At 58.2% G+C, this 25,010-nt stretch overlaps 1 protein-coding gene across 3 annotated transcripts; it reads right to left on the bottom strand.

The window, feature by feature from the left end:
- Window positions 1-992: 992 nt before the first annotated feature.
- GRAMD1A (GRAM domain containing 1A) lies at window positions 993-24,424 on the bottom strand. Of its 3 annotated transcripts, XM_045988672.1 has the most exons (20): window positions 20,817-21,001; window positions 14,550-14,760; window positions 14,441-14,461; window positions 13,887-13,971; window positions 13,645-13,748; window positions 13,474-13,569; window positions 12,634-12,714; window positions 9,520-9,632; window positions 9,200-9,350; window positions 8,407-8,605; window positions 7,325-7,468; window positions 5,623-5,741; window positions 5,396-5,538; window positions 4,881-4,984; window positions 4,621-4,794; window positions 4,453-4,540; window positions 3,676-3,687; window positions 3,252-3,359; window positions 3,048-3,168; window positions 993-1,441 (listed from the first exon to the last, which is right to left on the bottom strand). In XM_045988672.1, the coding sequence occupies exons 1-20, from the start codon at window positions 20,822-20,824 to the stop codon at window positions 1,349-1,351; spliced, it is 2,175 nt and encodes a 724-aa protein (XP_045844628.1). In that variant the 5' UTR covers window positions 20,825-21,001; the 3' UTR covers window positions 993-1,348. The 3 variants fall into 3 exon arrangements, with proteins under 3 accessions (XP_045844628.1, XP_045844631.1, XP_045844629.1); XM_045988675.1 differs by lacking the exons at window positions 3,676-3,687; window positions 20,817-21,001 and adding an exon at window positions 24,159-24,424; XM_045988673.1 differs by lacking the exon at window positions 3,676-3,687.
- Between the last annotated feature and the right edge of the window lie 586 nt (window positions 24,425-25,010).

Below are 25,010 nucleotides of genomic sequence, written 5' to 3'. Positions count from 1 at the left end.
TCCCAGTTAACGGGTATGGGAAACGGAAGCCCAGAGTAGGTAACTTGCCGTGATCACGTAGCCAGAGGGGAGGCTGGCTTGGCCCTTTGCCTCTCGTGGTCCCTCCCACCTCCATCCAACACCCTCCCTACAGTCCTCCGTCCCAAGCCATTTAATTAAGTTTCTCACAGCCTGTGACATGTCAAAGGTCTACAGGGTTGACTGAGACACACCAGGGTTCTACCTGGACCACAGACTTGGCCTCTAAGCCCATTTCCTCATTGGCAAGATGGTTCCATATGGCCTCAATCTGTACAGGCCATGGTCGGGTCCTGCAGGGGACAGGACCTTGCATCTAAGTGTGGAGACACCAGGGACAGGCCTGTAGTGGCCTCAGACACGTACCTATCTGCCTCCCCCATCTCACAGAGTCACCACGAGACTTACACGAGCACCAGACCTTGCCACAAAGTCTGGTCCCCATCTGGTGCTTACTACAGGAGTCACTTTCCTCTCCCCCCATTCTTCCACGATAAGAGGAACATCAACTGAACACTCACTCTGCGCCAGGCCCCGGCGTGAGGAGCCGCACTCATTAATGCAGCACTTGTCAGAGTGGCTCACGAGGTGGGATCCAGGGAGCTGTCGGAAGTGCACACCCTCAGCCCACCCCAGAGCTGCTGACTCAGGACTATTCACTTCTAAGAACCCCGGGAGGCAAGTGCCGCTCTTATGCCCATTGTACAGAAGGGGAAACCGGGAAGCTAAGAGGGCTGGACCTGGGTTACGTGACTGCTAAGGACCAGGGGTAGGATCTGAACCCAGGCCTCCAGGCGCCTGCGTCTGCCCTCACGGCCCTGACACTGGACCCCGAAGACACAAAGCCCGTGGAAGACGCTGAAGAATCCCAGATCGTGTGAGTGACTCGGGACCCCGGAAAATGGACAGATTCCCCCTTCCAGAACAACAGGAGATCCCCGCCCACTCCCAGGGACCCCGCAGGCACAGCCACAGCTGTTTCCAACCCTTTATTGGGGCTCTCCGTCGGCCCCAAATAAATACAATACATTAAACCCAGAGCTGAGGGAATCGTGCACCCCAGAGGCGCCCCCCACAACCCCAGCTGGGCAAAATAAGTTAGCGGGGGGCCAGGCCAGCTCCCTGGCTGGGCCGGTGACGGCAGCTGGACTCGCACACGCTGGTCTAAAGTGCATCTCGGTTCTGTGGTCCCCATGTCTGCGTGGCCCCTGGCTGGGCCACGGGGAGGGGTGGGCGGGAGGCTCCCGGCGCTCACACCGTGCCAGCAGTGGCCACCGAGGCTCTGTGTCCGTCTGTCCGTTAGGGGGGTCGGCCGTGGGGCTGGGGTTCCTCAGGAGAAGCTGTCATCAGGCCGTGGCTGGGAGTCGAAGGGAGGGTCTGAGACAGTGATGCCTTGATGCAGCTTCTCCAGCGAGAACTTCATCTGGGAGGAGAAGTGGGCAGGGTGGGAGGTGAGTGCTGGCAGGGTTTCCCGCCGTTCCCTCCCGAGGAGCTGGGGAGGCTCCAAAGAGGTCATGTCCCCAACCAAGGTCACCCCATGAAAACAGTGGAGCCGTACTGCCCCCAGTTTAACTTCTAAGATGCTGGTGAAGGAAGGGTTCCCAATGGCCCACATTCCGGGCATACCCCTGCCGTGTACTGGGTAGTCTTGGGCAAGCCCCGTAACTGTCCCAGGCTCCCCAGCTGAAAGATCACAGGACAAGTTCAGGGCTCTGATGGCCGAACACCTAGCACTTGACGCAGGAGCTCTTCTTACTCCCTGCTGTGTGACCTTGGGGAAGTCTGGGCTTCTCAGACCTTAGCCCCCCTCTCTGTTAAATGCGGTGCAACACAAGCTGGCCTGGAGGAGCAAACTGGCTCACAGGACAGCCCAGCTCCAACTGAGTCTGCGGTAAATGAATTCATGGAGTCAACTTTGTGCCCTTGGCAATTTAAGAGGAAAATAATCAGAATTTAACTTAGGATGGGGAGGCCATGCCATCCCTCTCTCCGAGTGATGTGACCCCAGCCTCGATCCCCTCCTGCCCTGTTCTGCGCAGCCTTCCTAGCACGAGCATCTCCCTGCCAGCCTGGTTTCAGGGTGCAACAAAGCCCCCCGAGGTGGGCTCCACGTTCTGGTCTCCAGTGACCACACACAATTTCGCCGTCACGCCCTAACTCGGGCTCTGATATCCTTGGGCACCCAGCCAATGCCAGCCGCTCCTCTGCTTCCCACCCCTCCTCCTCCCACCTTAGGCACCACCCCAGGCCCTGACCTTCGTGCTGACCCACCACCACATTAACGGAGCTCCTACTGTGCGCGGGCACTGGGCTCAGGCTAATAACCGCAGAGACACGCGCAGTGTTTACTACGAGCACTGTTCCAACGTTAACTCATTTGATCTTCACGCCCGTCTTTGAGGTAACAGCATGTACAGAGGAGGAAGCCAAGGCTGGCAATGGTGTAGTCACTCGTACAACGTCACACAGCGGAACTTGAACGCGGCTGTCTGCAGAGATGCAGCCACTGTACTACAGACAATGTTTGGGGCCATCCTTTCTGGAGTCGAGACAGACCCTCCTCGTATCCTTGGGAGGAACTCTTTCCCACCCTCATGTGACCCCTTAGTGGGAGTGGGGTTCAGGGACCAAGCCTCGCCTGCCCCCAGCCACTGGGATGGGTTCAGGGATGGACCGGCGAGCCCAGTGGCCAGTGAGAACGAGCCCTTTCCTTTGCATGTCAGCCAGAGTGGCAGCTGCCACCTTGGTCAAGGGCAGGAGGGTAGGACACCGCCAAACAAAGCCAACCCTGGTGATGGGCAGAGTCAGGAGATGGCATGAGGGTAGCTGAACCCAGCCATGCCTGAAGTCGGACACCGTGGACATTATTCCGTGGCTGCAAGCCACCTCTTTCTTCCATTTTCCCGGCAACCCTGGGAGCTGGGGACTAGGACTGGCTTCCTCCTTGTACAGAGGAAGAAACTGAAGCCCAGAGCTATCTACCACACGCCGGGACCCGAGCCCAGGGCCCTGCAGCCCCACAGCCGCACCTCGTCGAGGAGTTCCACGGACGCTCGCAGGATCTGCCTCCACTTGTGCACCTCGACGCTGTGGAACTGCTTCTGGAGGGCGAGGATCTCTGCCCACTCTGTGGCCGTCTGGGGGAACTTGCTGCAGGGGGCGCAGGGCCTGAGCGGGGTGGCGGCCTCGCCCGACTCGCCCAAGTCCCCAGCCCCCTTGGGCCCCCCACTCACCCCTTGGCCAGGGCCAGACTGTGCCAGGACTCGAAGGTGTGGGCCGTCCTCTCCAGGGACCAGAGGCGGTAAAAGAGGAGGACATTGAGGGCGATGAGGACGATGAGGCTGAGGGCAGGGGTCACAGGTCAGCGTCAGGACACAGAGGCTCTCCTAGGTCAGCAGCACCCACACAACCCAAGCACAAAGGGGCACCACGATCACCCCGCTTTCCAGAGGAGAAAGTGGAATCAGAGAGAGTGACTGACGTGCCTAAGGTCACATAGTCCCTAAGCAGCAAAGTCAGGGATCGCATCCAGGCCTCGCCCCTGACGGCCACAGCAGGCTGCCTGGCTGGGAGAGCTGGGGGCTCAGGACAGGGAGAAGGGGCTGCAGCTGGGGGTTGAGGGGAGAGGGGCAGGGGGTGCAGGAAGCAGGGCCCTACCTCACACAGATCCTGGGGAGGCAGCAACAGAAAGACAAAAGAGGTGAGAGCCTGCCCCGCCCCTCCTTGAGTGCGCCACATGGCCCCTCTCCCGACTTCAGGCACTGGGAAACTGAGGCCCAGAGAGGCTGAGTATGTGACCGAGCTGACTCTCACCTGCAGGGTCTGCCGGAAGCTCGGACCTCACTTCCACGTCCTCAGAGTTTCCTGTCCCCACCTCCCCTATCCCTGGCCTCTGTGCTCCTGGGTCTCCCTGCTTCACCCTCCGTGGTCTCAGCTCAGGAATCCTCGGCTTTTCCGGGAAGCCTTCCCGAGCCTCCCGCAGCTTCCCTATCCTGGCCCTGTCCCCCAGCACCCTGGCCTGCTGTCAGGTCTCTAGTCAGTTCCCAATGTCCCCCAGCTTAGGGCTGGACACAGAAAATAGGACTGAGATGTGTGCCAGTGCTTTTCCCCAGATCTCTCCCAGTTCCCCTCATTCCACCTCTTCTGGGTGCCTGCTCACCCAGAAAGCCCTCCCTTCCCCCAGGATGTCAGGCCCCTCTGACCTCCCAGAGCCCCAGAGCCCTCAGGGCCTCGCTCTCCCAGCAGGACAGACTTCTCCACCACACACTGGGCACAATTCCAAACATCCTCCCCCTCCATCTCTGCCATGCTAAAAGGTGAGCCCACACTCCCACTCCACTAGACACCCAGAGAGGCCAGACGCCTGCCCGAGGTCACACAGCCAGAATGCAGATCCAGGCCTGTCTGACCCCACAGCCCCGGCCCCTTACTCACACCACGCTGATGAGAACCAGGGCGTTGGGGACACCTGCCCCGGGGCCTGGGTCCGCGGATGGTTCCGGGAAGCGAGAGCTGAGGGAACCTGAAGGAGAGCACCGTGCCGTCAGACAGAGCCATCCCAGCACAGCCACCAGGGCCCCGGACGGGCCCGAGGAGACATACCTGAGGTGTGCATGCCCGCCCGGGCGCAGGGGTCCGGGTCCGGGTGCTGGGGCCCGTCGCCGTGACCCCTCCAGCTCAGGGGCCGCTTGCGTCGCCGCAGGCCTGACAGCAGTCCGCGCGCGTCCTTCCCGCCTTCCTCCAGGGACAGCTTCTCCGCCTTGGCAAGCTCCCTCTCTGTGGATGCAGGAGGGGCCTCTGCGTGGCTGCACCCGGCCAGCCGGGCCACCACCCCGTCCCCAGCCCGGCCGACCTCCCCCTACCCAGGTGGTGGAAGTAATCTTCAATCCCACTCCAGGAGTTCTTCTCGATGAGGGACTTCACGAGGCTCCAGGGCTGCTTCCGGTAGCGGATCTCCGAGGACACCCTGGGGTCGCGGGGGACAGAGGGAGGGGGTCAGGGTCTGACTCCAACCATTCCAAGGGGGTGCTTCCCCCCCAATTCAGGAGAGGGTCCCTTGTCACCCACAGACCAAGCCAACACACCTTGACAAGTCTCCCAGACTTAGCAACGCCCCGCGCCCCCCCGCAGCTGAGGCTGCACCTGGCCTGGATTCTTCCGTCTTGCTGCTGTGCCCCAGCTCCACCCGGGGTCCAAAAGACAGCTCAGCCCACCCCAAACTGAGCTCATCTTCCCCCAAACCTGTCCCTCGCCCCCTTCCCCATCCTGGTGGATGGTGGCTCTGGGCCCATTGGCTCAGGCCAAAGCCCTCGGGGCATTCTGCTACCTCTCCCCAAGGGAGGGGACTCTGCAGGAGAGGGGCCAGGCCACAGCTCACCGCAGCCGGGCCTTGTTGCGGGCAAGGCCCAGGATGCAGTAGCGGTGCGCAGTGTAGAAGTAGTCCTGGTACGGGATGCCCTGGGTCAGCACCTCGGAGTCCACCACGCAGCCGCCCGCCTGGGGGCCGCGCCGGAACAGTGTCTGCGGGGAGGAGGGAGGAGTCAGGGCCCCCCCAAGCCAACCCGGGCAGCCCCGCCTGCCACCCTGCCCTCCGCCCGGGCCCACCTGTGTCTCCACCACGGAGGCGCTCTTGGGGCCCAGGGGGTTGCTGATGGGGATGGTGTACGTTAGCACTCGGCGCTGGTGGCACTTGTTGTCGCCACTCCAGGGACTCAAGGTCACATCTGGGAGAGGCAGGGAGGAAGGGACAGAATGAGGACACCATTCTCCAGTCTTCTGCCCACAGGCTGTGGGAACTAGCCTTTTTCGGACAGTTCCGGTGCTCCGGGAACTCCTTCTGGAGCCCTAAAACTTCAGACGTTGGTAAGACTCCGAGCTGGGACCTCTCTCTTCCCTATGCCTGTCACTCATCCTGGGGCCATCTCATCCGCTTCTGCAGCCTCAGTTTCCCTCTCTGTACCAGTCCTGGCTTCTCCCGTGAGCCTCAGACCTAGGGTCCTGTGACCTCCTGAACACCTTCCCTCGGAAGTTCCCCAGACGCCTCACACTCAGGAGGTCCCACACTGGCCTCGGCATCCCCCTTCCTCTCGGGGTCCCAGGGCAGGGGTGGCCCTACCATACTCCAGACTCCTCCAGAGCCCTGGGCCCTTCCCTGGACACTCCCTCCCCCTTGTGTTCACTTGAACTGAGCATCGCTCCTGGTTCAGTCCATCCCTGCCTGCCCAGGGTCCCACTCCGCACCCCCTGTGTTTCCGGCCTCGGTCTCCACCTCTGAGGTTCCGGGGTAGCTTCTTAAAGCCAAGCCTGCCCCTGCCCGTAACCTGCCTAGAATAGTCCATGGCTCTCCAGGACCCCCGGACAGAATCTGAGTTCCTCAGTCTGATGCGCCTGTCCCTCCAGGACATGAGCATAGATTTGGAGGGCTATGGGCCCCCAAACCAAGGCACGCTCTCACTCATTCTGCAGAGGATTCTACCTGACTCATTTTCATCAACACGAAAAAAGAAACAGAGGAAAGATGACCAACTGACTAGCCCCTCCCCTGCTTGAATCTCTTCCACAGCCTCTTGAGCCGTTCAGCTGGTCCCACTGTGAACCCTTCCGTGCCACGTGGCACTGTGGCTTCACCTCGCCACACACGGCCACAGAGGCCCAGCCTCAAGAGATTCTCCCAGTGTCTGCGCCCAGTCTCAGGGCCTTTACAGGTACCCCGCTGGCCTCCTGGGTTTCTCTTCCATCTCCTCGCCCTTCCCCAGAAGAGCTCCTCCTTCAGGCCTTGGTTCCTTCGTCACATCCTTCCAGCAGCTTCTCCTGAGACCCCTCAGGTCACAGACACCCCTCTGGCACTCTGTCCCCGCACATCTGTGACTTATTTGTGTGTCTGTTTACTGTCGTTCTCACTAGATTCTCGACTTCGTCTATCCTGGTCTCTGCACAAATCTGACAGGGTGGCCACTAAATGTGTGATCGTCAACTTGTGTTTATTAAGTGCTTACTGTATACCACTGCTCCTAGAACGTGTCTGGTTATCAACTCATACAGCTCTCAGGAGACCTGGCTACAGCAGTGACTATTATCATGCCCCCAACATATGGACGGAGGAAGAAACTGAGGCAGAGAGGCTCGGAACCCTGCCCAAGGCCACTCAGCTAGTTAAGAGGCAGAGCCTGTCTGGTCCGGTCTCGCGGATGTGGCTTCTCACTCGCCCTCCACCCCCTGGGCCACATCTGCTCCACAGGGCTTGCTGGTCTCCTGCTTCCGCGCCCCCCACCGGCCCCCCGCAGCCAGGGGAGCTCGGCCCCCTGACCTGTAAACTTGCACTGCTGCAGGAAGCCCTGCAGGAAGGGCGAGTCTGAGAAGAGCATCTGCTGCAACCGCTCGGCTCCCACGTGGAAGACGGAGTTGATGAGGAGCCGGCCAGAGAGGTCGGGCAGCAGGGCGGCCAGGTCAGCTGGGGGACAGAGAAGGACGGTGGGGGGCTTCATTGCTCCCTCCTTGGAGCAGCACCTCGGTTTCCCTTGGGTGACCGCTCCTCTCCACTCCCAGGCCTCGCACAGCAGAAGGGCAGCCCCATCCTCTCCGGCTGGGGTGGACACGGACCGGAGCACCGCTTGGCCCCTCTCTGCCCCAGGGGTGGCTTTAGGGCAGGCACGCGTCCCCCCACTCAGCCAGCCCAGCCACTGCAATCGGTTCATGGAGCAGCACACGCCTGGGCCCAGGGGGCTGCTGTCACTGGCATCACAGGGGTGGGCCTGTGATGCTCCCGATCAGCCTGGGCTCTCAGCTGCCGTGATTGGTTCAGGGGCAGGCCTGGGCTCCAAGGTGGACCAATCAGAGCCAACCCCAGAGTTTCTGGTGCCTCTGGTGGGAAAAGCATGCTTTCTCCCTGCTAGGCTTGGGAGGGGGGTTGGGGCTCTCTGTGCTCCTCCCCCGCCCCCCGCCCAAGAATGGAGGCTACCTAAGAAGGAAGCTGGCACGTGGGAAATGGAAAGAACCAGCACCAACAGGCCTGAGCACTTTACAAACATTAACTCACTTTCATTCTCTTAACATCGACCCCATGAAGTGGGCAGGATTATTGCAAACCCCACTTTTCGGATGAGAAAAATAAGGCTCGAAGCATTAAATAATTTGCCCAGTTACCCAGCTAAGAGGCAGTGTGGCCAGCATTTGGGCCCCGGCAATCTGGCCTCACAGTCTGTGCTCTTACCCATCCGCTCTGCTGCCTTCGAGCCAGAGCTAGACAGACAGATTTCTAACAGCACCATCTGAATGCCTGCACCCCCTGGATTTTTGTAGTCCCGGGAGCCAGCTAATCCCGTGCTGATGCCAGTCTGAGCAGGGGCTGTCCCGTGGAAGCAAAGCAAATGCCTGGGCCACCTGCCTCACCTTCCTCCCCTGTGGACGAGGAAGAGTTGCTCGTGTCTGTCAACAGCTCCTCACTGCGCAGCAGGTCCAAGGGGCCCAGGGAGGTGGGCCCCTCAGGTGGGGTTGGCTCAGTGCTCGGTGGTTCGGCCACGGGGGTCACAGTCTGGCTGGAGGAGGCGTCTGGCTGGCTGTCCGTCTGCTCCTCCTTGTCCTCCTCTGCCTGCAGAGAAAGGCTGACTCCAGCTCTGTCCCCCTCCATCCCAGCCTGAGGGCCCCCCCGCCCCGTGTGCCCACATTGGCCATAAGGATTGAGACTGGAGGAAACTCGATGCTGGGGGTTCGCGTGTGTACGAAGCTTCCAGCCGAGCCACAGGGGCCCTGGGGCTGCCCAGATGAGGGCCCTCTCAGCCCTTACCAGGCCTGTCCTGGGTGCCTGGGCCATAAACCTTCTCATGCCTCTTCTGCCCTTCTGTCTATCCTTTCATGCCTTGTCTGTCCAGCTCTGTTAGTCCATCGTTCCTTCCATCCATCCACCCATCCAAGTCTTGCTTCTTCTGTCTCTGTGTCTTCCTATCTTCTGCCCTTTCACCTCTCTCTCTCATTCCGTTTCCTTCGCCCATCTTAGCTCCATCCCATCCCTCTGTCCATCCTCTCCCTTATCCCTCCATCCACCTCTTCTCTGGCCCTCTGTCGGTCCCCTCCCTGTCCCCCCACCACCTCTCAGTCTGTTCCTCTCCCTGACACCCCCCCCCCACACACACACCGTCCTGTCTCTTGCCATCAGCATCCACTCTCAGCCCCATTCTCTGCTCACCCCATGGTCTGCATCGCTGCTGGCTCGGGAAAGGTTGGGGGTGATGCGACCACGGCGCGAGCCCACTGGGCTCGGCTCTTGGCTGTTGTCGGCTGCCCCTGAGGGGGTGATGTCACTCAGGGCGATCACATCTCCCACTTCCTTGGAGCTCCTGTAGGGGAAAGGGAGGGTATGAGACTGCTGTATCTTTGCACCCACACACCCTCCTGGTCTCCCAGACTGTATGCCCACCTCAGGCCACCCAGGAATCCAGGAGCTCTGCACACAGAGCCTGTTGTCTCCCCCCTACCCCGGGAACCAGCCACCAACCTCTGACTCACCCTAGACCATTCAGCTGCAAGGGGCAGACATAGTCCTCATCCTCACTGGTGAGGCCCAGCTCCGAGCCGTAGCACTGATGTACCAAGTGCCAGAGCTCACGCGGACTCAGCGTCTGGGCAGACAGAACATGGAGTTGGCCTCCACTTCCCTGGGCCCAGAGCCCTTCCCAGCCCCAACCCCCGAGCCCTCAGGCCAGCATTCCCGTAGTGTCCACAAGGGGGCAGCAGCGCCCCCCATCCAGTTCCATCCGCCCCCTCACCAGGACTCAGGGTGCTCAGAACTGTCCCCTTAGGTCCTCACAAGACTCCCACATCCACAGGGTAGCATTCCCAGATTTACAGAGGAGAAGATGAGGCCCGGGGAGCAGAAGTCACATGCTCGAGGTCCCACGAGCGACCTGGGGCAACTCAGGGTTCTACACCCAGCCGGACTCCAGAGCCAACGCTCCCACCCGCCTCCCTGTTTTGCCCTGGACTGCTTTCCTAAGTGCTCTTGGCCACAGTGGCTGGAGGCCTGGGATGGAAGAGCAGTGACAGCCCAGCAGCAAGACAGCCAGCCACTGCATTATTACCAGGCGTCCTGTGGGCAAACTCACTGAATATTCTAGAATAATTCTATAAAGCGCTAACATCATTGTTTTAAGGCAATGATGCTGAGGCACAGAGGTGGTTGAGTGGCAGTGGCGAGATGTGACCCCCGGGGAGTAGGGGTGGGAGGACTGCTCTTGCACCTTGGAGCTGACCGCTGGGCCAGCCTGCCTCACGAAAGCTAACCTGACTGAGCACTTATTCTGGGCCCAGCTCTGGCTGCTATGAAGTGGGGAACGGCCCTCTCTGATGGCATTCAGTGACTTCCTCCGGGTCATTCAGCTCCTCAGTGATGGAGCGGAAACCCCAACCCCGGCAGTCTGGCTTCAGGGCTTGAATGTTGAACCCTCCCCTGCCCTCGCCCTCCCTGGAGGCCGTGAACCTCTCTTGAACTCCTGCTCCAGCACCATCACCTCTAAGGATGGGCACAGCCGAAGCTGCCCCCTAGGGGACAGGACGGGTGTGTGGCACAGCTGGAAAGCAGGTTTGGCCTGCTTGGTGCTGTCGGCCAGTAGTCACAGACACGGACCATGCCCACCTGACATCCAGCCATCTTCCCTCCCCACCAGCAGAAACCCAGTTTGTTCGGGGTGAAAATCTTCCCCAGCCCTAGGGATAAATTATAACTGGTTTACGCCAAGTTTTCCATCTTTCCTTTGCAATTGAGGTGGTCCTGTTAGCCAATTCTAGCCAAAGACATGCAAAGAGCAATTGGCTTAAAGGGGAGTTTTCCTTCCCTGAAAAAGGAAAGTGCCCTTTCTACCCACCCATTTTCTCCTTCACATTTGGACACTTATGTGACGGAGGGCATGATGTGTAGGGCTGTGGCAGCCATCTTGTAACCATAGGGCAACAAGCATGTGGATAAATCATCAACATGCAGAAGGCAGACAATATGGGGTCCTTATGGCATCAGGGAGAGCCCTCAAACCCGCCCTGGGCTGCCTGCCTCCAGGCCTCTCATAAGAGGAGCACTAGCATGATACAGAACCTAACTGCCATGGGACACAACCCCAGCTCTGCCACATGAAAACCCTCATGACCACGGGCAAGGCTATCCCTCCACGCTTCACTGGTGAAACAAATAGCTGCCTCCCAGGGTGGTTGTGAAGGCAAAGTGAATTACTGCGTGTAATGCTCAGAGCAGTGCCTGGCACCCAGCAGCACCCGAAATATTAGCTACTATTATTACTCAGGAAGTAATTCAGTGTCTGTTTGCTTAAAGCACATGTGGTTGAGTTTTCTGTGACTTTCTGTGACTTGCAGGCGCCTGTATAAACTTATGCAACCACAGCCGGCTTGGGGAGCCTGTGGGCCAGCCCACAGTAGGCCATTGGAATATGCCATGTCTAAAACCCCTTACACAAAATATCTTGTGGCAAGACGTATGTCAAGATTAGAAAGTTGCAGATCTAGGGAAGATAAGGCAGTGCCTGTACTGCATGTAGTAACACGGGACCAATAATGATGACTATATTATATTTAGTACACAATGCACAATATATCAAAGGTTCTCCAAGGGTGGTCCAAGGATTCCTGGGGATTCCCCAAGCCTTTCAGGAGGTCCATGCCGCCAAAATTATTTTCATAAGTGTGGCTAAGTGTTACTAGTAGTATAAGATACTTCTTGCCTTTTTCACTTTTATTCTCACACTTGTACAGTGGAATTTTCCAGAGGCTATGTGACACGGGATGCTGTCTTTTTCTGGGGGCTCATGCAGTGTGTGCTCGTGTATTCTTGTGGTTAAGAATTCCCCAGTTTCGATTTCTAATATAATAACTATTGGTAGATCTAACCCCCTTAAACAAAAGCTCTGTGGAGAGTCTACCATTATTTTAAAGAGGGTTCCGGAAGCTACAGAGTTTGAGAATCACTGGCATATTCAATATTGAACAGATATGATAACTTTATGTTGAATTACGATCACATCTAAGATACACCCCAGTCAAACACATCAATGTTTCTTGTCCTAAAACATATGAACGGTCACACGGAGGTAAACATAGGCCTGTGCTATCCACGAAGCACGTGTAGCCGTTTAAGTTTAAGCAAATCAAAATGAAATGAAGTGAAAACGCAGATCCCCAGCTACCTTAACCACTTTCTGAGAGCTCAACAGGCCCGTGTGGCCAGCGGCTGCCATATTTTGACAGCACGGATGGAGAATACTTTGATCGTAGCGGAAAGTTCTATTAGAGAATGCTGACACAGACTAGAAACAACTATGTCAGCTCGGGGCCGGACCTTGCTACGGCACACACAAAGGCACCTTCTCATTTTCAGAGCATTCTGAATTTGCGGCGGTGAAGCAAGGGCCACGGAGACACGGATACAGGTCCGTAGGGGCAGGGCCAGGCACCGGGGCCCGTGGTGGTCCCTGCCGGAGTCTAGGCAGGAAGCTGCACACAAAGCAGGCCTGTGCCCATGGAGGAGAGTGAAGGGGCCCTCCGGCTCCCCCAGTTCAGATCTCCTGGCTCCATGATCCCCCCTACCTCAATCCCTAATCCACTCTCACCCAGACTCACCTTTTCAAGCAGTGCATTTTGCCAGAGGCGGAAGATGAGGAGGAAGCAGCGGTCCCGGGCCCCGAAGGAGGTGAAGAAATGCTGCAGGAGAGAGGGAGCTGTGAGCGGGCGGGGGCAGACATGGCCAGAGGGAGGGGAAGCTCCGTCGCCACCCACACTTTGTGCCTGGATCTCCATCCTGATGTATCCATTCATCCGTCCCTTCATTCACTCCACAGAATGTTTATCCTGTGCCCAGCCTGGCACCAGATGATGCTGGAGCCCCCATGATGAGATGATGGCCCCAGCCCCCAAGCTCCCAGTCCAGGGCAGGAGACAGGCACAGTCCAGATGGGTGGGCTGTGTGGGGGGAAGTCCAGAGCACTCTTCTAGTCTCCTTTGACCAGGAGGGATGGTCACCTAATTCCACAAAGGGAAGTCTGCTGGGAAGTCCCCCCCCCATTCCCTTCCTGTCTGAGTCAGTGGTGTCAGGCAGCCATCTTGGGACCACAAGGCAACAATCATCAGGATAGAAGAGAGTGTCAGGGAAGGCTTCCAAAGAGAGGGGGACATCTGAGTTGATAGGTATGTGGGAGGGAAGAATTCTACTATTAATATGATCCCTGGGCAGCTGAGGTGGGGGTGAGGGGAGGGCAGACCACAGGCACTGACACGAAGGGCTGGTGCAGGGGGTCTGGGTCAGAGGTGATGGGAGGCTAGGCCAGGCCAGTAGGGGTGGCAGGGGAATAGACAGAAAGCAAAGGATTCTGAGAGCTCAGCGTGCAGAATAAACAGGGCTTGGGGCAGGAGGGCCTGGCTGAGACCAGTGCCCACAGCCCCCCAGCAGGTCCTCCAGCTCACCTTCTCACTCTCAGTGCAGATCTGGATGGCATTGGGGATCAGCTTGGCTGTCTTCTCCTTCTTCAGACATGTCACTTCCTTCAACTGGATGGAAATCTGAAGACAAGAGGCCGGTCAGAAGAGGCCCCGGGCCCAGTCTGCCCACCCCTCCTCGTCCCCAAGTCGGCTCACTGTTGTTTCCCAGCGGAAGATGTTGCTGTAGAAGCAGATCCAGTTCTCGGAGAGGTAGAGGCGGCCTTGGAGGAGGATCTCGCGCTGCAAGGCACAGGAGTAATCTGAGGCGGCCGAGGGGAGAGACGGCAGACACCCGAGTCACACACGCTGTGCCTGCCAGTGCGGGCAGGAGAGGCGGGAGGGCAGCGCGAGGGAACCAGAGCCCGGACCAGGGACGGGGTCTGCGCGGCCCGACTCACCCACGATGAGGCGTTCGGCCTCCGGGAGCTTGCTGAACAGTTTCCGGAAGTCCTCGTTCCGCTGTTTGTATGTGGGGCTCAGCATCTGGAGGAGGTGGGAAGGTAAGAAGCCAACTGGGGATTCACATCCCTGTACTTGTGCCCCACAAAGTGCCCAGAAGCCCCTCAGGCTCCTCAGCCCCCGGCCAGCTCTCAGAGTCTAGACTCTTCGAGTCTAGCTCCCGGCTGCCTTCCCCGGCCCGTCCACGAGATTAGCCAGCAGGAGAACGGTCATTTACTGATTTCCACGTAAGCCTGTGCCAGGGACCCACTGGCATCACTCTTAGCAAGAGTTCCTTTCGGCTTTGTGAGGCTGGGACAGTGTCTCCAGAGACCGGCCCAGATAAGTTAAGCGACTCATTCAAGGACACACAGGAAGTAAGCGGCAGCCCAGGATGTGACCCTGGGTCTGCTGACCCCGGCACCTAATTCCTTGCCTGCTGCAGCCTAGGGCTCCAGGCCTGGCACCTGTCCCCCTCCCTCTCTCCCCTCCAGCCCCCCTGCCCAATACTTACACTGTACCAACTCTGCATCTTCTGCAAGAGAAAGGAACGGAGTCAGAACGAGCCCCTAAATTCCTCTGCCCTTCCACCTGTCTCCCCACCCCACTGGGCTTGCACCGACCTTGCTATTGCGGATGAAGTTCCGGCTGCCCAGGCTCTGGGTGCTGGGTGTCCCAGGCACCCCACCCTTCTCTGAGGAGCTGTCTGAACCCTTCTCCACCATGGTGCCTGGTTCAGGCTCAGGTGGGGATCGGCTGGAGGGCAAGAGCTGCAGCCGCTTACGGAGAGATGGGGAGCTGCTTGGCGTGCTCCGGCCGGAGTGGGGGGTGGTGCTGGGGGAAGAGAAAAAGAGGGGCATTGGTGGGAAACAGGCTGGGTGTGGGCATGGGTCTGTTTTAGGAGGCCCACATACCAGCCCATGGATCCCACCCACCCATTTGCCTCCACTTCCAGCTGCGTGACCGAGCGAGCAGCTCCCTAACACTCTGCATGCCGCTGACTTTGCCTCTGACCCACAGGTGGTAAGTACATGTCCTCGTCTGCTTGTCGGGGCAGTTCAGTGAATCACTACGTGTAAGGTGCTTCTAGTAGCGCCTGGCATAGAGTTAAGCTTTCAAGAAGATTGCTATTTTTAAAATTATTAATTCATTCATAAATACTTGAGTAGCCCCTCCCCACTCACTTGCTGGAGCTAAAAGTACATGCTTCATTTGCTTCATGTTCACTCTTCACTTCTGATCTGTTAGCAAGTCCCACCTGCTCTACCTCCAAAATCTACTTCTGTTACTTGTATTACACCCATTTCCCCTGCTCCTGCGCCCTGGCCCAGCCTCCACCCTCGCCGCCCCCCACCCAGGACATCACAGCAGTCTCCCTGGGTTCCCTGTCCCCATCACCGCCCCCTGCAGTCAGCCCCCTACACCAGAGGGAGCCTGTGAACCTGATTCAGGTCAGGGCCCTTCTGGGTAAGAGCCTCTCTGGGCTTCACCGTACTCTAGGTAAAGGCCAAGACCTCACCTCGTCACCCCAGGCCCTGGTGTGGCTCATACCCTCCACTTCAGTCTCCCTCCCCCCAGCCGCCTTTCGTCCCTAAGCTCACCCACTGCATTCCCACAGCATTCCCACATCAAGGCCTCTGCACTTCTGTTCCCTCTGCCTGGAATGACCTTCTGTATTCCAGCCCACCAGGGTCTGTCTTACTTGGCCCAAATGCTCCTCCTCCCCTGGGGACCCACCCCGCAAGGCAAACTTCACACCACCTCGACTCATCCCATCCGCCTTGTCATTTTGCCTATTGTTGCCTCTGGCTGTGAACTAAGGTCTTAGTCACCATCGTGTCCCTGGCACGCAACACTGGACCCAACACGGAGCGAACTCTCAAGAAACATCGGTGACCGCAGGCATGCTCTGTGCGCTGGCTAGAGCAGGAGCAGCAGAGGGACACTTGCTGGTGCCGTACCAAGACGCTGGCAAGCTCCCCGTACAATTACATATTCCTCAGGCAACCCTGGACACGTGACGGTATCGCCATCCCTGCTTCCCAGAGTAAGAAGCCGGGACTCAAGGCCACCAACCACCGGTCCCAGGATGCACCGCTGCTTGAAGCCAGGGCACGACTCTACCTCAGTGGCCTCCATCACCTCTCCGGGGGGTGGGGGCAGATGGGGGTCCCTGGACCACCTGGGACTCCTCAAACTTCTCTCTTGCCTCCAAGCTCCAGCATATGCTGTTCCCTGACTGTGGACTGCCCCTGGCCTTCTCCATCTGGCGAATTCGTGTGCCTCTCCCAGGGCTCTTGGTCGCCACCCCTCCCTCTCAGACAGGGCCTCCCTGTTGTGCCTCCCTAGGGACCCCTGGCAGCTCCCATCCTGTCGCTATCCACTCTCCTGCACTCTGCCTCTGCACCCCTCACCCCAGCCCCGACTCCTTCTGGCCGGTCACTTGTCAGACGACAGCTCTGTTTCCCCCACAGGTCTGTGAGTTCCCCGACAGCAAGGTCCTGGTCACTGCTCTGTCCCTGGTACTGCCCAGGCCAGGACACAGGGTAGGCATTCCAGTCACACTTAGGAAATGAGTTTGTGGAATAAAATAAGTAAATAAATGAAATAGGTGGTGATCTGGGCCACTGTCACCCCTCCCCTGGATGCCTAGAGCTGGCTTCTCCCAGGTCTCCCTGACACCCATCCCCCACTCTGCTCCCCACCTGTGGTCAGCGGGGGCCTGTGAACGCCTGAGTCGGGTTGGGGAACCTCCACCCCGGGCCCGCTAGACCTAACTCCAGCCTCTGGCCCTCTCATCAACCCCTTGCTCACTCTTCCCCAGCTCCTGCCTTGCCTGTTCCTCCACCAAGACGGGCTCCCTCACGTCCTTCACGTCCTACTCAGTGGACATTTCTGAGTCGGCTTCCTCGCTTCTCTATTCAAACCACACTCCCACCTCTCGATCCCTCTCCCTCTTCACCTTTTTCCACAGCATTTCCCGCGCTTGACCTGTGGTCCTGTCCCTCTCTCCGCTCCATGGGGGTTGGGGCTTTGTTACCAGCTGCCTCCCTGCTATCTAGAACAAGGCTGGGGCACGGACCATTCGCTCCTGTGGACCGACCAGCTGAGCGCCCCTCTCCCACCCCCCACGGGATTCAAGTAGGTGTGAGACTTGCCCGACCCTCAGCAAACCCCACCCACTTGCTCCCCGTGTGGCTTGGGGGCAAGTGTCTGCACCTGTGCCTCATTTTCTTCCTGACCACGGTGGGACTAATGGCATCGCCTCACGGGGTTTCTGGGGGAGAAAGTGAGGTAACAGACAGCTGACCCTTAAACAGCACAGGTTTGAGCTGTGTGGGGCCACTTAAATGGAAATTGTATTCAATAAATACGATACAGTCTTCTAAAGGTGTTTTCTTCATGATTTTCTTAATACCATTTTGTCTAGATGACTTTATTGTAATACAGTACATAATACAGATAGTATACCAAAAAACGTGTTCACTGACGGCTCACAGTATCAATAAAGCTTCTGGTCATCAGTAAACGATGAGGAGCTAAGTTTGGGGGGAGTCGGAAGGGACACACTGATTTTCAATTGCAGGGCAGGTCAGCACCCCTCATCCCTGCGTTGTTCAATGTCAAGGGCACATAAATCCCAGCATGAGGGACGCACTCTGGTTTGATCAGTAGGTTCTGTGGGACTAAAACCGAGGCCAAGGTCCTGGCCCTGCCCCAGCACACCTGTGCTCAAGAGGCCAATGCTGACCTCGACGGGGACCACACACACACCTTGGCCCAGGGCGCGGGGCCCACACTGACCCCAATCTCCATCCTGCACACACTAAGTACGGATTAAGCACATGCCCTGCGCCAGGCGCTGAGGACACGGAAGTGCACCAAACAGATAACCTTCCCGGCCTGCAGGGAAGTGACATTCCAGTTGGGGAACCGAGATGAGCAAAACAAGAACACGTGTCAAATGGAGACACTGAGCTCAGGCACCCCCCACGCGAGCTGCACAGGCAACCCTGCGGCTTATGCGACCCACAGCAGACCTCTGGGGGTGGGGCCCAGGACGGGGAAGTGGGAAGTGCGTTCAAGTTTGAGGACCATGGAAACAAAGGAGGGCTAAGTGGCTGGGTGGGTGGGGTGCAAGGCACACTTGAGCTCAGCCCGAGGATGAAGAGTAGCTTAACCAAAACGCAAGAGAAGACTGTGTTAGGGACAGGGGTGTGGGGTTCAGGGGCAGGACTGAGCCTGGCAGGTCTGAGGAGTGAGGTGACCAGCAGGGCAGAGGAAGGAGGACAGGAGGGCACAGGCCGCCTCCCTCCACACCCCTCAGGCCCAGGTCAGGAGTTTGGGCTTCCCCCTGAGGGCACTGGTGAGCTACGGAGGAGTTCTGAAGGAGGGAGTGACCACTTTCTTCCCCTGCCCCATCTTCTCACCTCTCTAGCCTGAAATGCAGATGCCTTCTCCACCTGCCCTACTCTCCCTCTCTCCCACGGCCACGGGCCTACAGGAGGGTGCCTAAGGACAGGCCTGATAACACACAGACGGGGCAGGGCCTATGGCCCCCAGATCTTGCTTCTCTGTAGAAGAGGAAGTGTTCAAGAGCAGGCATAGGCCTGAGGCTGCCCAACCAGGCAGGCTGCTGCAGAGGGAAGGGAGGAGCCCGTTGCGGCTGGAGGACCGTTATGGGGGGGCAGGGACTAGGAAGAAAACAGGGTTTTGCCAGTGCAGACACCTTTCTTCAGACTTCCTGGGCCTACACAGGCCTAGAGCTCCCTCTGGTCAAACAGGGGCAGTGCACACACAGGTGTGCATAAAAGGGAAACGTGGTATGGGTCCCACGCAGCCAGTATAGGCAAAAGGAACTTCCCCACCGTTGCAAGAAGTTTCCCCCTCCATCCACCTCACAGCAGAGCTCCCACAAGTGTGTCACCCTTGCACCCAGCGCCGCAGGGTTCTAGAATAAAGATTCAGACAGCCGCAGCATGACAAGTATGCTACAGCCACAAAGTCCCAGAAGTTACACACACACGCCTGTCCAGGATGCATGCGTGCAGCTGTAGAGGGTCACGGAAACCACAATAAGTTCCAGATCCGTGACATTCACACAGATGGCCATAAGAAAGCCTCTGAGAAGAGGTGAAAGCAAATCACATTCTACAGGGACAGACATACACGTAAAAGAGCGGTCACAAAGGAACTCAGCCGACGCAGGTACCCTGTAGATCAATTTAAGCTGTAGGGTCAACTTGGCTCTCCTGGTGTTCATAGCCTGGTGGGGAAGACACAGTGAAGGACCGCTCTAACGTGGCAAGGGACGGTGGGGTCAGCAGTCTCTGTTGTCGCCAGAGAACCCAGACACTCACACGGCCATGAAGGACCCAGGAGGTCATGGACACAGCTTATCAACACAGTGGCCAGCTATGGAAATAATGCATGGGACGTGCTTTATAAACTGTAGCACGGGAACAATGTCAGTCATTACTGCTCCGAACAGTCAAGGGTACACCCGAGGTCTCAGGAAAGAGGGTCCTGCACCCACTAAGAGCCACAAGGGATCTCTCTTTGTGCTCTCACACACACACAAAGCCCCGGGTGTCTCCGCTGCAAACACACAGAAGCCCAGGCACAAACAGAACTGTCACGTACGGATTACGGAGACACACAGGAACTTTCATACCAAGATGTAATCAGAAGTAAATTACAGGCACAGCCCCAGGGGGTTCCAGCCATATACCCCAGGCCCTGGACACACAATGTCACCTAGGGACACACACAAGTCACTTACATTTGCACCAAGAGCGAACGAAGAGATAAATTATAGGCACAGAGACAAAGGATGATAGCTGTAAACACCGTGTCCACATACCACCAAGTCACAACTGGACACACAGGCAACTTACGGAGAGGCCTGGAGCCACAGATGTTATCCGAAGCAAATTTCACAGACACGCGCACAACCAGGGAGGATCTCCGCTGTCTGCACACTCGGAGACCTAGACACAGGTACACACACTCCGAAGTCACAAGCAGGCGTGCATGGTCTGATGGGATGCGATAACACATCACACACATACACAACCACAGAAGGTCACAGCCACACACACACAGCCTCTCACATACACACACACACACAACTGGAGTCGCAATCAGACATACTCCGAAAATTTACAGTAACACATGGAGCCACAGATGGAGTCTGACGTAAATTACACACAGCCAGAGAGGATGCACAGGAGGAATACAGACACGCAGACACACACTTCCAAGACACCTACAATGGAGACTCCAAAACATAGCGGACAGGGAGGTGGTCAATTCCGGCCCCATGACCTGGGGAATTACAGGCACAAGGCCAGCCGGCTAGCCGGCGACGAAGCCCCCACTACCAGCGGCGCCGGGACTCGCCACAGACAGAGGCGGTGGGAGGGGGCCCAGGCCAGGATGGGGGCTGCTCCCGAGCTCCGTGGCCTGTGCGCGGGCCAGCGAGGCTCTTGTGTCCGCCTAGCCTGCACCCCAGGCCCAAAGCCCGGGGTCAGACTCGCGCCCACTCCTCGCCTCCCGGACCGCGTCTGGCTAGGCCGGAGCCCTCCCCCGCAGGCCCGGCTCCCGGCGGATGAGCCTGGGACCCCCACCACAGCCCCGCCACCCCGGCGCGTCTCGCCCTGGCGGTGACAAGCCTGGGTCGCCCCCCACCTATCCCCGGCCGTCAGCGCCGAGGCCCCAGTGCAGCGCCGGCCCCTCCCCGCCCCCACCCGGTCGCGCCCACCGCCGCCCCCCTCCCGCCTCGGCTCCAGTCGCGCCACCCTCCCCGAACCCCGAGCAGAGCGCGCGCGCAGCCCCGGGCCGGCCGGCGCTGTCCTCCCGCCCGCCGCGCCCCCCGCCCCGGTCCTTACTCGAACATGGATGCGGCGCGGCTGGCGCGCCCGGCCGCAAGGCTGGGCCTGCCGAGCGGGGCTGGGCTGAGCTGGGCGTCCCCGCGGGGCACCTGCCTCGCCTTCCGGGGCCGCCGCCCCCACCCGACCGCGTCGCCCGCGCCGCCAGCCGCTGCCCGCCGCCCGCCGCCCGCACAAAGGCCGGAGCCCCGGACCGCGGGAGCCGCCGCAGCGTCAGCGCACCCTTCCCGCCCCCGCCCCGTCGCGTCACGGCGCCGCCCCCGCCCGCGCGGGAAGGGGGGCGGCGCGGCGGGAGGGCCCTCGGACCCGGGGTGTGGGGGGAGGGGCGCCGACGCGCAAGGCCGGAGACGGCTAGCGAGAGTTCGAGGTGCAGGGCCGGGGGTGCAGGGGGAGGGCGAGCGCTCCGGGGAACCGAGAGGGGCGGCTGGGACGCCGGAGATACCGAAACAGGAGAGAGCAAGGGAAAGAGAGACGCTGGGAATCGAAGGAGGCAGCGAAGTGAACAGAGGAGAGGGAGGGGCAGAAAAAGAAACAGATTCGATTCAGATGTAACGCGGCCATGGCAGCTGCCTTGGCTCGGGCCGCGACCCTCTCCCCGGGTACCCGAAAAGGGTCTTCAGCTCCCCTTCTGCCCCCCGGCCGGGAGCTGCCGGCCGCCCGGGGCGGAACCGGAGAAGGGGTGGGGGGGGGAACACGCTGGAGGGGGTGGGGTGGGCGGCTGGATGGAGATTCTGGGAAGCGGAGAGGTGGGGGCTACGAGCATCGAGGAACCAACAGTGGCGGGAAGGGGTGGGGCCCGGAGGCCGCCTCCGTCCTCCGGTGCGTTTCCGCCCACCCACCCCTCACCTAGTGTTGGCCCAGGAGGTCCTCCAGGTCTGGGGACCTCTCTCTGTCCCAGTCCCCGTTAGCCAGCCCAAGTTAGAATCCAGCCTCTTAAATGTGCTGTGACCTTGGGCAAGTCACCCTGGCGCTGGAGATCTCACAAACTCTGTGGTAAGGGGCATTCCCGCGGGACAGCGCGGGGGTGGGGGACAGCAGCCCTTTTACAGGTGGGGAAGCCCTGCCTCAAAGACGGGAAGTGACTTGGCCCAGGTCACTCTGGGGTAGGCTGCAGAGCTGGACACAGCCCTGCAGGGACTGTCTGAGTCTGTTGGTGTCCCTGGACTGCTGGTGTGAAAGCCCGGAAATGTGAGTCCCACCTCACAGCTCTCGGCCAGAGGCACCCCAGCACAGGGAGCCCCACCCCTACCTCCGACATGCTGTCCCGCCAGCTTGAAAAAATTCCATTCCCATCCCTCTAACCACCTTTGCAGCACCCCGCACCCCAATAAGCCCCACTCTACTTCCTTTTGGTAACTGGCAGGCCCCAAACTTCATCTTCCCTGGCCCCTCTCTTGCCCTCATACCCAGATCCAATCTCTCAGCCATCCCTGGCCACTCCAAGCATAAAATCTCTCCAGAATTTAAACTCTTGGCTCATACGGCCCCCGTCCAGGACAGCACAGCAGTCCCTTGACTCTTCCTATCCTTCCTCCTATAGTCTGCTCCCCACCTGCAGCCAGAGAGAACCTATGAACCCCTGAGTCGGGTTCTCCCAGCTCAGAGCCCTCCTGTAGCTCCACCTCACTCCAGATAAAAGCAAAGTCCTCCCAAGGTGGTGACAAGGACCACCCTTGGGCCAAGTCCACCCAAGGCCCAAGGCTGGTCCTTGTCACCATTCTGACTTTGCCTCCTCCTTCTCAACCCTTTTTGCATTCACTCTGATGGCTGAGCTTCCCTAGCTTCACCAGACACACTCCTGCCCCTGGGCCTTTGCACTTGTGGTTCCCGCTACATAGACATTCTCTCAGGTCTTAGAGAGGCACTCCTTCCACCATCTCCCTCTGTCTCACTGGTCTCTTTATACAGATGACCCTTGAACAACATATTCTTGAATCCATTTATACATGGATTTTTTTTTTTACAGTACAGCGCTGCACATATATTTTGTCTTGTGATTTTCTTAGAAATTTTTTTTCTCTAGCTTATTTTATTGTAAAAACATAGTATATAATACAGATAATATACAAAATATGTGTTGATTGATTGCTTATGTTCTAAGTAAGCTTTCTGGCCAACAGTAGGCTCTCAGTAGCTAAGTTTTGGGGGAGTCAAAATTTACACTTGAATTTTTGACGGCACAGTGGGTCAGTGCCTCCTAACACCCGCATTGCTCAAGGGCCAGCTGTACTTCTCTTGGCCTGTTCCTTCTTTTGAAATACTTACAAAATTTTAATTAGAGACTATTTCTTTCAAACAGGCAAGAAAATGGTCATCCCCACCGTCCATGTGGACATTTTGCCATTTCATTTCAGATCTCTTCTTTCCTTTTTAAAAGAAAGAAACTTTTACAGGCACAGCCAAAGGCCCAACTCCCCATCCCTCCTTTCTCTGCTCCTGAGCCCAAGGTACCCACCGCCCTGAAGCTGGTGTGTGTTCCTCCTGTGTACTTTTCCATCCTGCTTTAATATCAGGATGGATCCACCAACAATATAGCCTATTGTTTAATGCCTTTGAAAAGATACACTATTAGGCTCCTACTGTTATCATTCTGCAACTTGCTTTCTCCATCATCATTGTCTCTGAGACTTCTCCACGCTGGTACACAGAGCTCTAGTTCATAAACCTTCACTCTTATCTAGCATCCATTATTGGAAGAAACCACACTGGGTGTTTTTACTCAGGGCTGGTATATTCTTTCTTCTTTCCCCCTGCAGCCTTGAACCTTCAGCTCCTGTCTCCTCGTGCCAGGGGTGCTGTCTCTTCGAAGAAGTTTTGTTTACTTCTCCCCCCCCCCCCACCCCCATGAGCTGCAGTAAGACATACCTTTGACACTGGCTTCCAATACAAAAACTCTATGTGACATATAGAAATATATGTGACGTCACGAAATTTGCAGGAAACTACGCTTACTACCTCACAGACTGTATTTCCAATTCTATCCTGTTTCTGTTTGGAAAAAGTGCTCATCGCAACGCACTACCTTGGTTTCATGGTCCTTAAATGGTCATGATCCACAGTTTGAAAAACACGGGGTGTGCTGAAGGGGGTGTCCCCCCTCCCCCCTTAGCCGGCAGTGTCCAGCGGAGCACGGAGAGCTCAGGGGCCCTTGTTCCAGCACATGTTTCCAGTTGCCTCTTTCTGTTCATCTGCCTCTTTCACAACCTCTGGTCAGGCCCCATGTGGGGCTAAGGCCACGTTCCAGCTGACCTTCAGCTCCCGCACCCGGACAGTGTCAGCCCCCTCTAGAGCAGTGTCAGAGAGGGAGAGAGCACCTCCTTTTTGTCCCAACACCCGGCTGACCTGTCCTGGGATAGACTGTCCGGGTCTGGTGTCCTCGGCAGCTGCAGGCGTTGGGGGGTCGGGGTGCAAGGGGGTGATTCCCCGTCACTGCATGGTGTGATATAAATGGAGGGCACCTCTAGGAACCTCCAGGGCTCACGGGCCAGGCCCTCTGCCCCGCCACCCTTTGGCTGCTGGCTCTGCCACTTGGCCCTGGGCACTGATGCATCCTCGGTGCTACTCTCAGCCAGTGGGGGCCAAGGCAGCTGGGGCAGGAGCTCAGCCATGGGGAGGGCTCCGCCTGCCCAGTCGGGGGCCGTGTAATGGCACAGTCGCTGCAGGAGAAAAAAAGAGAAGTGAAGGGGGGAGCCCCTGTTTAATCCTGCCTCTCAACCACTCCCCCACCGCTCCTCTAAGAGGACAGCCGAGCTGAGGGTCAGAGAGGTCTGGGTGGGATTCCCACCTCTGTCAGGGTCCTCTCTTCCGGACCCCCAGCCTCAGTTTCCTCTTCTGGAAACTGGAGATCCTGATGCTCACGTCCTCTGGTGGCTGGGTGGCATCAGAGAGCTCTGACATGTGGGGTGCCCAGCCCAGGGCTCCATACACAGTAAGTGCCCAGTGACCATCTGTTCATGACCCTGGGGGAGGAGGGTTATTTTGTCTGAGCATTCACCAAGGCCAAGCTCTGGGTCTTCTAAACACCAGCAACCCTAGCTCCCTTACACACACACACACACACGCACGCACGCACGCGAGCTCTCACCAGAGGCCTGGAAGGAGCCAGAGGCCTCTGGGCCTGGGTAACGGTGAGGAGACAGAATCCGGGATTTCCCTTCCCTGTTTGCTCAGCAGTTACCCCTCCCAGAGCAAACA

The sequence above is a fragment of the Meles meles genome, chromosome 19, assembly GCF_922984935.1.
Source record: "Meles meles chromosome 19, mMelMel3.1 paternal haplotype, whole genome shotgun sequence".
Taxonomy (NCBI): domain Eukaryota; kingdom Metazoa; phylum Chordata; class Mammalia; order Carnivora; family Mustelidae; genus Meles; species Meles meles.
Note: the sequence above shows the minus strand (reverse complement) of the source record. Positions and strands in the feature narration are given on the sequence as shown.

Bases quoted from the DNA above. Each gene is read 5' to 3' on its own strand.
- GRAMD1A (XM_045988675.1), bottom strand. From the start codon at position 24,424: ATGGCTGAGCTCCTGCCCCAGCTGCCTTGGCCCCCACTGGCTGAGAGT. The intron at 14,462-14,549 runs GTCGGTGCAAGC...TTTCTCTTGCAG, and splicing joins ACTTCATCCGCAATAGCAAG to AAGATGCAGAGTTGGTACAG. The intron at 9,351-9,519 runs GTGAGTCAGAGG...TTTCCCCTACAG, and splicing joins TTGCAGCTGAATGGTCTAGG to GAGCTCCAAGGAAGTGGGAG.